Genomic DNA, 15,207 nt, shown 5'->3' with positions numbered 1-15,207 from the left:
CCTGCAAACCTGCAACCTTTAATAACTAGAACACAATTTACAGTTAAACTAGACCCGGCAGAGACACACACACACACACACACAGCAGCTTGCAGAATGGATACAAATTTCCTGATAGACGCAAATCTTCGAGATTGCATCTTTTTTCTGTAAACTACGTGCTCACGCTAATTTCACTTGAGCCAAGTGGAATGATGAGAGAACAATGAGAGGAAAACCTCGGACAGACTGACACCAGCGTTGTAGTATATACATAGTATATAGACTGTGTGTGTGTGTGTGTGTGTGTACATATATACATATATATATATTCATATCTCAAAAAGTCAAGATGAGTGGAACAAAAATGGCCACCATTCAGTGAGCCTGACATTAGCTTCCATTGGGACTATTTTCAGCCTGGATGGAGACATATTTCCTGAGTATTTTCATCTCCATGACAATATGCAGTATGTGGTGCTTGACTAAAAGTAAACTACACGCAGTCGTTAATAATAATAAAACACAACGTCAGCCTTTGCACTGGTCTGCTCACTGACTGACTGACGTCTTATTTTGCAATGTGTGACACGCTACGTAAGGTTTGGGCCACGCAGTCAATGTGTTTTATTGTAATTCATTGTATTATAAGTCCTGGTCAAATGAAGATGCACTGCGGTATCTTTTAAAAACGAAACCAAAGCTAATATGATCTGACAGTAACGTAACATTTAAATCATTCATTGGCTGGACAAATAGTCTATTATTCCCAAAATAACTAAATATGTAACTTCTCTCCTTCAGAGTAAGTGGAACCATTTTTCCAAGAGGGATAGGTCATCTGTCTTGGGACTAATCCATCACACAGACATGTGTGCACCAGCACGCGTACTAACTTTCTACACGTCCTAATCTGTGAATCTGCTCCTGGTTCTCACCATCACGGCTGTAAACACTCTGACTTTGTCAACGTTTTCATCTTGGGACCTCAGTTAAATCATCTTCCATGACCTTTGACCCATTTTTGAGTTTTTGTTTTGTTTTTTTTAGGGCTGGGCACGTTAGCCTTAACACTGCTGCGCACATTGGCCGAGGAAATGGAGAAAGGTGCTGCACTTTTAAAAAGGCATTTAAAATCTCTACCAGACGGCGTAGCGGATAAAAGAAAAGCCATTTGCAACCACTGCAAACTGGAAGGATCTTATCGCCGGAGTACGTGAGCCTGAGGTACCACTTAAATGCGTTGCACAGCATTGATGCCAGCCAACTAGCTGTCCCCAAACAACCAGTGGAGCCAAACTCCTGCAGACTACGTTGGCTGTGACGTGCAAGACAAATGAAACGCATGAGCCCCCCTGAGACGCAGCGGAGGACACAGGAGCTGTATGAAACTGAGCGGACTGCAAAGTGACGGCGTTGCAACGTGCACCAGACAACGTGCAGGCTCACACAGCCGTCTGGCCTCCAGTGCACAGAAGTACCAGGCCACACCTGCAACATCTGCACCCTGTGAGAGGAGGTTTTCCTCTTGTAGACGAGAGGTTGTTTATCATCTGGAAATGTAAATGACCTCTTACCAAGTGGCTTGGCGCAGAGGAGTGAGAAAATGTAAAGTTGGAGGGATGGATATAAAAAGTTTTTGTCACTGTGTAACTGCTCAACCTGCACCCCTGGAAATGTTTTTCTTTCTTTGACTGAGATTCTCCAAAGGAAATCCATAAGCTTACAGTCTAAGAAGTCCCTTGCAGTCAATTCCAGCTGTGTACTTTTTTGTGTGCTAGACCACCGCACTCTAACAGGGACCCTGATTACTTGACATACTGTTTATGAGAAAAGACTAATGTTTTTTCTGGTGGATGTTCAGAAAAAGAAAAGAAAACAAATGTATTACTATATATATTTATTGCTGTTGCTCCGAGAGTGTGTTATATTGTTCTGATAATTTATTTTAATCTAAATTAAAGTTAAGGCTGAGCATGATGACCCACACGGCAGTGTACGGAGGTTAAGAGCCAACAGCAGCCCAGGAACCTGTATTTCCATTTGACTGGTTCTTACCAGTGTTTCCTCTTCCTTATCTTAGCTAAACAGGGTCAACAGGACGAATGCAAGATGCTGGGAGAGGTGGATGATGCTCTACTACACTTTGTTGCACCACCTCCAGTAGGACCTGGAAAGCATGTAGCTTCTGCAGCTTCACTTATCATTGATTCTTGTGTCCACGAGTCCTTTTAACATTTGTGACAATGTTATGTTGTATGTTACAATGTTGAGTTTTGTCCAAGACAATGTCAAAGCAAAAAAACAACTCATTATTGGATGTAGAATGAGAATTAAAGACACAAGCAAACTAAACCCCGTGTGAGGGTGCCAGCAGGCACCCGAGGGTGACTCCAGTGAGTGGAGCTTCAGCTTTGAGTACTGCCATCACTCCTGGTTATGCACATGTGGTAGCAATTTTGGGGGTAATAATCTGCCGCCTTCCTCTGCCCTGTGGGTCTGCAGAGAAGCCCCCTTTTCCCGTACACCAGGCGCAGCCGGCCCGCTCGTGAAGCTGTGGCCTTTCCGGCATAATCACTCGTTGCCGTGTAAGAGAGCTGACCGACTGGGGTAGTAAACAATTTGGTTTTCTGCCAAATCTGAGTGTAAACGGTGGGACCAACGGTCACCATGTATTTAACCACTGTAATCAAGTAAACAAATAAATATTCAGTACATAAGATTTTAGGGACCAGCGGAAAAGATTCTGTCACTTTGAAAGGTAACCACAAGAACAAAGGTTTAATTTTTAAGATTTTATTAAAATACGGTGTGGAGTTTACCATCGGAAGTTACCATCACAAACATGATTGTTTCTAATAAAAAAAAGTAAACAAAACAAAAATAAAGCTTAAGAGCCTAGTTACATGAGAATGTGTTGTTTTTTTTGCAGTCTGGTGAAAGAACAAAAAAACAAATAACAATTCACACAGAGTGGAAAAAAAAAATGTTCACATGTTGTAAAAATACATTTCCCAATTTTAACATCACACAGTCACTTGCAAACATTCATTCATTCATTCCATGTTAGTTGGTTAGATGTCAGTGCCAAAAGAAAGCAAAACAGAAAAATAAGTTCAGACCGGTGCACAAAGGGGGAACGAGGGGAGAGCGGTTTCTAAAAACACAGGAGGCTGTTCTACATATTGGGGGGGGGGGGCTTATTAGAAGGGACACGAGACAGAGGGTAACTGATGGAGGATATGTGTGCATTTGAACCCTGAGAGAGAAAAAGTGACCAATTCTCATTGTAATTTGTGTTTTTTTTTCTTTCTTTTTTTTCCTTTTTTTTTTTAACAGACTAGACCAGTGTCCGCTATGCGCCCCCCCCCCCGAACCCAACCCCTCTGGCAGCACTGTGAAAGATGCTATAAGAGCTCCAGGGTGGTAGTGGTGGGTGGGGGCATTCTCACACCCAGGAGTGAAATATCAGCTGTGGCTTTGTGAGCAAACACACTGTGCTTATGTTAGACGACGCACAAACGCGTGCCGGCTGACTCGAACTATTCAAAGATAAAATAAGAAAAGAACATCTCGTCAATGCGCAGTAAGACATCACACTGGATGTTTGTGTTTGAGCCCAAAACAAGGCCAAATGCGGTTCACCAGTGAAAGAGCAATGCAACGTGCTGCAGAATCAGCCCTGTCGGGGGGAAGTGGGGTGGGGGGGGGGGGGGTCGGGAGCTTTTCGCGGAGCGGCCCTGATTGTGGCCCGTTCGTTTTGACTGGATGAGTCTCCTGACTTAACCTTCTATGGTCAACTGTATTAAGGCAGTGAGTGGTTCCATGGCGACTTGCTATAACAGCTATTTTTACAGGGAGAGGAGAAGTAAGGCCCAGAGGATTTCCGTTGGAAAAGACAGTTGGGATAAGACAAATAAAAAAGGAAAAATCAAATCACCAGTAGAATGATCTCTTTTTGTTCTCCGAAATGTTTCAGTACAACATGTAGAACACAGACGACATACCCATGAAAATGAAATCCTACAATAAAACAGAATGGTTTTCATAACAGTGCACTGCTGAACTGAAAAATATATATATATATATAATCAACAGCAAAATTTAAGATTACTATTATGCTCATATTCCAAACTATGGGGGTTATTTTTAAAAATATATACTCATCACATGACAGAGGAGCCTAGCATCTCAGGACACAGACATGCTCCATGTCTCTTATAGACTCTGAGGGAAAACTGTACAACACTGGAAACTGACCACGACAAAAATGGCAACTCGTGTTGAAAACACTCTGAGAGGGAGGGGGGGGGGGGGGGGGGCAGAGGGAAACAGCAAGATGACAAAAGGGAATTAAACAATAGTATTTCCCCTAAAACAACACCTCCCATGCATTATAGATCGAGCGGTCTGACAGTGAAGGGAAGAGTCGAACAAAACCGAATCTACTTCTCTTAGTAATTAAACACAAGAACTAGCCGACCAAGACAACCGCTAATTGTTTTTTCCGTCTGTTTCAATAGCTTGTAAGATGAAGCTTGAACCACATCAACTGCCGTGTGGAGTCAAAAGAAAGGGAAAGCGCTGTGCTGAAATTTCAACGATGAAGAAATAAGAGGAAGCGGCATCGGTGTTGAAGCCTGAGTATTCAGCGACGTATAGCAAACCTAAAAGGATTTTGTCAATTCACTTCATGGGGCAATGTTTTTATTTTATTTTATTGTATCATTACTGCTACAATTTCACAACCCTTCTGGTAAAGAATAGTCAAGAAGTTTCTAGAAAATCTGTACAAAAAATAAAAGGGTATGCACGGTACATTCAATATCTGTTACTGAGGTACTAGAAAGGTGTTCCCTTGACACCAGGGCAACAGCGTTAAAGAGTTACTCCTAGGGACTATTCCTTTGGAAAGACAATAGCTTCTTATCATAAACAGGGTGAGGGAACATATAAACACACGTACAACCCCAACACCCACCCACACACGCACACATAAAACACACACACACACACAACTTGCATTAATAAAGCCAGCATGCAAGAACACTGTCCCCTAGCTCTTACAGGGAAACTAAAGTCTACCGTCCCCTCGCGTAAAAGGAGTTGGTGGATGCATACTGGTCCATGAGAGTGAGGTGTGCAGGGTGGGGCATGACAGTGGCAGCGCAGCAGAGTGGGTAGGCGGGTGGACGCACGGTGGGGTTGGGATGCGGCGGGATCTGATAAAACAATAAGGCGGTAGTCGATCCCTGCTCAGCCATCCTGCATTGTGAAGGTTGGCAGTGGGTGCTCGTGTTCTTCAGCTGAAATTAGCCGCGTGGAGCTCTCAGCACGCGACTCTGGGCAGTCAGACGCTGCCCTCTGCTGGCGAGGCCACAAAAAGCCAACGTGAGTGAAGACCTCACACTTTGGAATAAAGCGCTCCAGCACCAGATGAAACTGGTGGCCAGGTGCGCTCTGATATGACGCTATTATCTCACGACTAAAAAACGATCCATAGAGGAGCAAAGCAGGTCGACTGTCCTAAAACTACAAGTAAAAACTCCCATGTTGGATATCACTGTCTGTATTATGAGATACAGAATTGTTTAAGTCTGATACTGACTGCAACCCCCTCCGCTGAGCCAACGGACGACAGGGTCGAGGGGAGATAAGGACTAAACAGGGCTGGGGAGGGCAGCCCGGTGGGGGAGGTGGGGGGGCATGGCTTCTGATTCTGTAGGGTTTAGTTTAGTACACATTTACCCCCCCCTGCCCCAATCACACGACAGGTGGAGGGAGGTGAAAGAAAAAGAAAAGAAGAAAGGGGCAGTAACATGAGCCATTAATGTACAACGGGGGGCTTCGGCCTCTGTGCCTCTACGAGTCGGTCAGCAGAGGACTGCAGGAGGCTGAGACTGTAAAGCCTCATGTCAGAAATGCTATATAGGTTGTTTTTTTTTAGATTTTTTTTTTTTTTTTTTTTTTTTTTTACAAACAAACATTAACACCTATAACCACAACAGGGCAACTTTCCATTAAAACAACAGCCAACTCTCGGAATAAATCGATCCAATCGTTGAAACCTGGAGAACACAGTTATTGCTGACATTGTGGGGTGGGGGGGGGGGGGGGCAGGTGGGTGGGTGAGATGAGGACAAGGATGGAGGGGGGTGTGTGTGTGTGTGTGTTCTGAGGCTTTTTGGGGTGGGGGGGTAGCTGTGGATAGGTCACTCCTGGGCTGGTTATGTGATCTGAGGATCAAGACTGTATCGATCCACGTCAGGTGAAACTGGCGCTGGAGGGGCTGTGTCTGATGCTGGGAGGTGGGGGTGGTTTCCAGAGGCGACGGAATGTGCTCGTGGCAGCAGGAGGGAGGGAGGGAGGGGGGGGGCTATTGATCAGAGGGGATGTCTCTGTCGGCTTCCGGCTTATTAGGGGAAGGGGCGTGCGGGGGGTGAGAGACGGGGGTGATGCCGTGTGGCAGGGTTCCTGAAACGAGGCTTTCAACCCCTGCACCAGCTCCTGGGAGACCCCCTGCTGCTGCGACATTGATCAGACCTGGAGGAAATCTGAAACACAGATGGGACAACAAAAACAAAAACAAAAAATCACGATAGCTGCTTGTTGTGTAAAAAAAAAGAAAAAAATGATACGCTTTTAAAAATCCTGATGTGTAACCCATGTCCATTCTCATCTTCTACATCCACTTCGGTCACCTGTAAGTGGCTCCATTAAGTTCTGGGTGAACAGTGGCTGCCTCCATGCTGGGCCACTGAGAGGCCGCCATCAGATACTCCTTATTAACGCAGTTCTTCAGACTGTCCGGGATTCGCCCTTGAGTGGGGGAAACACGGCGTTACTCAGCTTTTTTTGTTTTACTACTGATCAGTATCAGGGCTGCACCTCAATCTAAATGCCACCCACACTTTGTTTCCATATTCTGTTGGGCCGTACCAAAGCTACATTCATGTTGCTATTTCTTGCAATTCAGTATTCATGCAGTAGAAGATAAATAAGCTACAGGAATAATGGTTTCTCAAACACACACAATAGAAATTAAAGTTTGTTTTAATAAGCAAACGTACATATCGTATTATACTAATGAAAGTACTCTAACAGAAGAAAAACGTTAAAACGCTGAGGAGTTGGAGCTGTTAAGTTCCCGTCTGCTGCACCTGTAATTGATCTATCACAATTCATTCAAGACGGGTCTTACCGGTGATGGCGCGGCGAACCTCCCTGGCTGCCTCCTCGCGGGCTTCCACGGAGGCCTGCTCACTGTACCAGGACGTGTGCGGGGTACAGATTAAATTGGGGGCGTCCTTTAGAGGGCCTGTTGAAAAACTGTTGAAACGGTAAAGTGTGTTACGGACACGGCAGAGAAGACGGGCGCATCGGGAAGGGGTGTCGCGGGTCGATTGAGCTCCATGGTTACCTGAAAGGTTCCGTCTCATGGACGTCAAGGGCGGCCCCTCGTATCCGGCCCTCTTTTAGCGCCTGAGCCAACGCTTTCTCGTCAACCAGACCGCCTCTTGACGTGTTCACCAGGAAGGCTCCCTGGCGCATCTGTATTATAGAAATAACAGCGACATGCTTAATGTGTGGAGCGCAGGCAGGCAGTGCATTTTGCTGCAAGCCGCTAGACACGGCTTGCAGCAAAATGCACGGCCCGAAATTATTTGGCATATAAAACTTTCTATTTGTATAAGGCTGATCTACAAGGCCCTCTAAAAAATGAAAGCAACATTAAGGGTTTTAAATCATATTAAATAAAAAGCCAATTCAGGTTGGTGATGTCTAGCTTGCCATGTTTAATTGCAGAACCTGATCGTACATCGCCATGATGTGGCCGATTGAAAAGTCAAAGTCAAAAAAGCAGCCCTGGGCAGCCCTGATGGTTCTGTATACTAGACATGATGCTGCAGAACAGATTCCTTTATCCTTTAAAGGCTGTTAAAAAATGATTTCAGTAGGATACGGCCATTCTGCTGAAGACGCCATTCACCCAGCTGATGCAGGCACATCATTTATTTCCAATTCTCACACAGCAATAAGACAAATAAGTGTGCAACATCTATCCGTTTTTAAAATTGAGAAAACCAAACACAAAACCACTGCCCGATAAGATGCCGCCTTTCGTAAACACTTGTGCATTTGAGCGGGTCGCAAGGTGAGCTAGTGGTGGAGTCCACACCTGTTTGATGGTGAAGTCGTTGATGAGGTGGTGGTTGTGCTCGTTGAGGCTGCAGTGCAGGGATACGCAGTCAGAGTGGATGAGCAGGTCCTGCAGCGTGGCCATGCGCTGCAGGCCCAGAGAGCGCTCCACGCCGTCGGGCAGGTACGGGTCATAAAAGATCACGCCGAACCCAAAGGCCTTGGCCCGCAGAGCCACTGCTTGGCCAACGCGCCCTGGAAGACGGACAAACGGGGAGGTTAACAGCTGCTGTGGAGCCTTCCGTCGGAAGCAAGTTGAAGAAATGGGTCTTTTATGGAACCATTATCAAACCAGAGCAAGACCACCAGCACAAAACAAGCTTCGTCCGAACAAATCTAGACGCGCGCGTCCACACTCTCCACTCACCTAGGCCGATAATGCCCAGCGTCTCGCCGCGGATGCGAGCGGCACCGCCCGCTACCTCCCTGATCTGCTCCACGCTGGAGGCCCGGGTGCCCTCCCTGAGGGCCTGGTGCATCCAGGTGACTCGCCTGTACAGGTTGAGGATCAGACATAGCGACGTGTCGGCTGTCTCCTCCACGGACGAGGCTGGCACGTTACAGACGGCGATGCCTGGAGGACCGGTGGAAGGTTATACTCCCGGTAGGATGTGTGCGCTTGCAAACTATGTTTACGATTCAGCTCACTTACCGAGCTCGGCCGCTGCTTTGATGTCAACGTTGTCGAAGCCCGAGCCGATCCTGACGATAACACGAAGGCCTTTAAACTTTTCCAAGTCGTCTCTGGACAGAGTGATGGTGTGGTAGAGCAGGGCAGCAACTGCCTCGTTTAGCACCTACAGGACACAAATAATTCAAAAATCATTTTAACTCACATTAAACTCCACTCAACTACAACGCCACTTTGTCACCTTAGCTTCCTTTTCTTGGAGTCTCTAAACTGTGTGGTGGGGATGCTTGATGGAATGAAATAAGAATTCATGCTATCTGGCCTCATTGACCATGATCGTGTGTGTGTGTGTGTGTGTGTGTGTGTGTGTGTGTGTGTGTGTGTGTGTTTTTTACCTTCTCGTGAATCTCTTGTGTGGACTGGGCATCGCAGAAGGCCACCGTGGCCACATCTTTGAGGATGGGCATTTCCACGGTGCAGTCGCGCCCGTCCAGCAGGGCAACCAGGGGCCTCGGGTGCATTGGCCCGTTCAGGATGGGGGGTCGGATACCTAAGAGCAGGGAGAAAATTATATTAGTAGTTGCATATTAGCAAGAGCTTTGATATTCAACAACCATGGAAAAACTGGAACACTGATGCTTTACGAAGATTTAGAAATCATCGGTTTTCATTGAAGACTTACTGCACGGGATACAATGAATCACACTCCCTTCTGACAACTTCTAGTGCACAGATCCCTGCTGTGTGGCACAGGAATGTGTATGTATCCATATGTTAGCAGATCCGCTGCAGCAAACGTTAACTAGCTCCCATGTCCTCAGGGATCAGCTATTGACAAAGCATCATGATCAAGGATGGGCAACTAGGAAGCATTAATGCAGATTTCCTGATCGCATAGGTTTAGTGAATATGAGCGGATAACAATCAACGGTGAAACCTTCTTTTACACTGTGATGGTAGAACTAGTAATTACTCTGTGATTTGCACGCGTGCTGAGCAGTGTGGGCGATCCGGACGGTTCATCTGCGGTGAAAACTTGCTGATGTACAAAGCTATCAACCACTTACATTTCAGAATCAGCTAGGTTGAGCCAGAGATTAATGACTCATCAGTCTGCATTTCCGATGTCTGGACCTTTCCAGGGTGCTGCAAGTCGTTATGAACGCACACTAAGCCCCCATGCATACATGGCTAAAGTTAACAGGAGTAACTGCCACCCTCCGTAGACCATAATAACTCAGGACTTTTATGACTCTTTTTCCAACACCTCCAAATTCACCAAAACCCAGAAGGGGACTTCCAGGATCACGCGTGTGTATGTTTTCTTTGGTGAGAGAAGTGATGTGTAACTTAATCTGTGACGGGGCATGGAGGACGTCCAGCATCTTGGCCTATTTGGCGTTGAACTCCAACTCGGTTTAATCATGCATGGAACCAGTATACACCATCCGGCCTCGGTGGATCCATCTCTGTTCCACTCAGATTCATTGGAAAGTTACATTTCGGTTAATGACGCAGAAGTCTGGGAACCTGACCTGCCACTGTACAAGAAGTGCGCACACACACGCACACACACACAGAGGAGGGGGCCCGGGACCCGAAGTTGAGAGGTGATGAGTGTGGCGGCTGGGGGGGGGGGGGGGGGGGGGGAGGGGTGGAGAAAACTGTGGGGTCTTGGGGAGGAGGCGGTGGGGGTTCACGAGGGGGTCTGAGTCATGACCTAAATTCTCCTGTCTACAAGAGTCAGTCTTCCTATTTTTGTGGTAGTCCCTTTTCTTCAGGACACACACACACACACCTCACTCATCTAAACTTCTGCATATTTGGCCAATGTGCTCCATGGACAACTTATGCCAACAAAGCAAATGTTGCATGTCAAATATAAATAAATGCCGTGACTACGTGTTGCAGCTCTGCCAATGCATTAGTATTAAAACAAGGGGAAATTGAGTTACAACTGCTTGTTGTAACTCTCTCACTCACACACACACACACACACACACACGCTCCTGCTGTGTGACAGGTGTGTGTTTGTACCAGGGTGGGGGGAGTGTGTCTAGCTGGAACATTTACTTGGACAGAGAGCAGGAGGTAATGGTGAGAGGAGGGAAGGGAGCTGGTAGCCGAGGGTGGAAAACAAATATTTGTGAACGCTTCCTCTGACGTTTGAGAATTTCCCAATGCAAGCATGAAAAGTGTGCGCAAACACACACACACACACACACACACACACACACACACACACACAAAGAGGGAAAGAAAAACCCACAGCTGGGTACAGTTACAGATGTGTATTACAATGTACTGTGTACTGTACTGCATTTAGCAATGTGATTCACAATAATCACAGATGGCTCGAGAATGCTAACAGGCCTACTGCTACACGCTGAATAAAAAAAACAATGTGTAAAAAAAAAATACAAACCAAGGCGATTCACCACAAAGGGCCCTCTGAATAAGTAGTTTTGGAAATATACAAGTATGCCTACACAAAGAGTAATTTGAGTATAGCACACTGGCCTACCCGAGGCCTACTGAGCACAAGCATGGCCGCGCACACAATACAATTCATTCAGTGATTCATTCATTCTCCCTCCCTCTCCCTTTCTTTGCCCTCACCCCCTCCTCCTCCTCTCTCTCCCTCTGGCTGCATTTGGAGGAGTAAGAGGTGAGGGGGGGGGGGGGAGGGGCAGCAAACGATGATAATGCAGCAAGCAGCGGTACTCCACCCAGACGCAGCTATACACACACACACACACACACACACACACACACACACACACACACACACACACGGTATTCAGTTCCTTCTTGACGGCTGCGGCAAAAACCCATACGCGGTGAACATAAAATGGAAACTGCACACGGATAGCCTCTCCACACCCAAACCGTAGATCTCTACCCCCACGCAAATTTCAAAAAAACATGCCAAGATAGAAAACACATGAGCGGCAGGCCTAACCTTGCATTATGAAGTCTGTGATCCTGTCTTCCTCTCTCTCTCTCTCCCTCTATCGCTTTTTTTTACTCCCTCTCTCTCTCTCTCTCTCTCTCTCTCTGTGTCAGCCTGCTCTTGGCTGGCTGGATCCCAGCTGTCATCCACGCCCAGCCTCTCCCCCCACACACAGCGTCCAATCACCGAGCGACTGCATTGAGGGCCAGCCAACCAGCACTAACCTCATTAGCATAACCGGGGCTGAGGCCGAGGGCAGTTGGGGCTGTTGTCGTTTTTTAAAGAGACAGCTGGACCGTTTCCCTGTAGTTGCGGCCGCGACCCTTCACCTTGTCCTCTCCCCCGTCTCCAGAGACTCACCCAGACTGTTCCCTCCATTTTGGCACACCATTATGTCTGATCTACACGTTGAGACAGCTCAGAACACCATCACGCCTGGAGATCTGCACGGTACCGTCCACGCCGGCGTGCCATTAAAAAAAGACCTATTTACAGTTATTTTCTATTCAGAATATGACTTCCATCTGTCCGCTCCTTGGATACCAATCTAATCAAATAAATTGACAAAGGGCCCTCAAAAGCAGCCCGAGTGGACATAGATTTTTGGTTTTATATATTTTTTGAATATCAAAAATGTTTTATGTCTGGAGAAAAGTCCTTGCAGTCAAACTTAAAGTACGAAGATGGTAAAACAGTCTTTCAACTGCAAAGCGAGGCAGTGTGCGCTGCCCAGCAATATGTTGTAATTTGCCTGAACTGAAAGTACACTGACAGTAAAGCCGATTCTGATGTAGTATTTTTTCTTAATCCTACCATTACTCTGTAAAAACACATCAAGATCGGCATCTCAACCAGCCAGTTCATAATGTTACATGCCAACCAACAGACGTTCAAACCCATAAACAAAAGAAAGAAGCACATTAACACCAGAATACTCCTAGAGCGGCAGGATAACATATTAAAAGGAACCATTATCCAGCAGAATTATACAAACGTCAAGCATTGAATTCCATAAACGAGAGTAAACATTTCAACATTTTCTAGTTTAAATAGAAAAAAATCTGCCCTCACTATTTTTCGGCCTACATATTAACACAGTAGCAGTTCAAACGTTGTGCTCTAACAAAAAAACACATATATGTGACTAATATATATATTGACTAATATGACACTGTGTATACATTTTATATATATATATATATATATATATATATATATATAAATATAAAAGCATCTCTTTCATAAATGCAAGGCTAAATTGTCTGAGTAAACAGGCATGACTAGCTTCATAGTATAACTTTTTAATAAAGCAATTATTTGTTTTACTTTTTAATTAACTTATAATAAAATGTACATATTACATGCAAGTTCTTAGTTTTTCTTTGAAGTATAAATCTCACCCTCACAAATGCGGTCAAGTCTTTGCCGCTTGACTTGTTTATGTTTGTCCATCAGAGCCATAGACCGCGCAGTCTGAACCTGGGAAAGAGAAGATCAGATCCAAGTCCTATGGAGGCCTTTAACGTTGTCCACTTAGTTTCACCTGAACACAAATAATTATAATGAAAATAGAAAATTAAACGGTGGTGCAGAAAAACATTTATAATTCACCCGTTTCTATTTCCACATGAAGTAATGATCAAAACTGTATAAACTGCAAAAGCACATTGAATTTTGTTTGGTAGAAACTAGCAATGACAAAATGTTCCTATTATAAAGAAATTAAACATGGACATGACACAAACAAACGTGCAGAGTTCACGATCCATCAAATTTAAAACGATAAATTCATTATAGGATGGATTATTTTTACAGACACTCACCTGGAGAAAAGCGTCCGCTGTGCCGGTCAGATCGACTACTTTGTTTACACTGTGAACAATTAAAAAAAAAAAAGGAATATTGAATTCAGATTATGTTCATGCCACAGCTTCACTACAGCTTCCTTGTCAAGTACATGTTGTAGGATTCAAACAGACGTCAAGCTAGTTAGTGTGTTATGTGAAACCACAACCGTGTTCTGTTAAAGGTAATTGTGCTCATAAGTGATTCAGGACCGGCTCTTAGGAGCTGATTCTCTCACAATGTACCACTTATCCAACGTAAGATAACCTGTTACGACCGTCGATCACGGACTACAACTTTGTGCTCAAACTTTATATTTGCATTGCAATAATAAAGCCACACACACGCAATATCCAGTTAAACGACGCGGTCGATACCCGTCAATGTGAGACGCTGGTTCATCTAACAACGACTGAAAGATAATATTTAACTTATAACGTCAGTTAACGTTGGACGAGAATATCGTTAGCAGCCAAGTTACCGTTAACTAGCTAATGGTGCTAGCTAACCCGATAATGATACTGAATGGTGAATACTAGTCATATGTTCCTTCAAAGATAAAGCGGTACTTGGCTCTTATCGGGCGGCTAGTCTATCGCAGTTAAAATCTTCGTTTTGAGCAAGTATTAACTTCTGAATCACTAATGCTAACTGAATACATAGCCCGAGAGCTAGCTAGCCGGCTAGCTAACGTTCACCCAAACACAAACACTCGAGGACTTTTAGTGGCTCCGTTTAATGGAAACCACAACGTCCTGCTAACTCCCGGAGATACGCGGCGGTTGGTGTTATTTAGCTGTAACACACTTGTTAAACGTGCCAATAAAAAACAAATCATAGCTACATTTATCAGGCGTCTGCAGCAGCGCTAAAGTTAGCTAGCATGCGCCGTTAAACTAGCGTGTCCCGCTGAGTGTGGGAGAGACGCAGGCGGCTGGAGGGGGGGGGGGGGGGGGGGGGGGGGCATGGGGGGGGGGGGGGGGCATGGTGGGTGGGGGGGGGGGGGGGGGGGTGTTATCAGCGAGTGGCGCTACAATGTGAAATATTTGACCCACAACCTAAACAGTTGATTCGTTCTACGGGGAAATGTGAATCGTACACATGGCTGGATTCAAGGAAAACTACTTTGAAAACCCGGTGACCGAATCTTGCAAAAGAAATGTCAGTTATTTACCCCGGATAAACTCTTTGAGGAGTGCTGAGGCAGTGTGCGTGCGTCGCTGGCGTTCCCTCTCTCCCGATCGCCATGAAATTAGACAAAAGAGGAAGTGGCCTGTTGGGGGGGGTGGTGGTGGTCAGACTGTCGGTGGAAAAAACATGGTCGGACTGCAAGGAGCGCCCTCCCCGTAACGGCGGAACGACGCGCTCAATCCGAAACGTTTCACTGCAACGAGCCTCCTTAAAACAATCCTGCAACTTGAATAAAAACGTATCTATACTCAATTCATCCGATATTTTTTTTCAGAGAACCAACTATGTATTTGCCTCAAAAATAGATGTTACCGACAGTCCGTTAAGCAAGCTATAGAGGATTTAGTGAAACAGGTGTCCCCCGAACAGAACATTTTGTTAATAAAGTTATATTTTACTTACCGCCTTT

The 15,207-nt window shown here is 45.5% G+C and overlaps 1 protein-coding gene across 7 annotated transcripts; it reads right to left on the bottom strand.

Moving 5' to 3' along the window:
* Positions 1 to 4,669: 4,669 nt before the first annotated feature.
* ctbp1l (C-terminal binding protein 1-like) lies at positions 4,670 to 15,009 on the bottom strand. Of its 7 annotated transcripts, none has more exons than XM_040174380.2 (11): positions 14,782 to 15,009; positions 13,586 to 13,634; positions 13,163 to 13,241; positions 9,205 to 9,359; positions 8,831 to 8,975; positions 8,546 to 8,752; positions 8,159 to 8,373; positions 7,400 to 7,530; positions 7,181 to 7,308; positions 6,681 to 6,798; positions 4,670 to 6,533 (listed from the first exon to the last, which is right to left on the bottom strand). In XM_040174380.2, exons 1-11 carry the CDS (start codon positions 14,853 to 14,855, stop codon positions 6,356 to 6,358), a joined length of 1,479 nt encoding a protein of 492 aa, XP_040030314.2. In that variant the 5' UTR covers positions 14,856 to 15,009; the 3' UTR covers positions 4,670 to 6,355. The 7 variants fall into 7 exon arrangements, with proteins under 7 accessions (XP_040030314.2, XP_040030315.2, XP_077958355.1 ...); XM_040174381.2 differs by having other exon boundaries at positions 13,163 to 13,305; positions 14,782 to 14,970; XM_078102229.1 differs by having other exon boundaries at positions 13,169 to 13,305; positions 14,782 to 14,937.
* Positions 15,010 to 15,207: the final 198 nt, after the last annotated feature.

The sequence above is a fragment of the Gasterosteus aculeatus genome, chromosome 4 (assembly GCF_964276395.1).
Source record: "Gasterosteus aculeatus chromosome 4, fGasAcu3.hap1.1, whole genome shotgun sequence".
Classification (NCBI taxonomy): domain Eukaryota; kingdom Metazoa; phylum Chordata; class Actinopteri; order Perciformes; family Gasterosteidae; genus Gasterosteus; species Gasterosteus aculeatus.
This window is presented reverse-complemented; position numbering and strand designations above follow the sequence as displayed.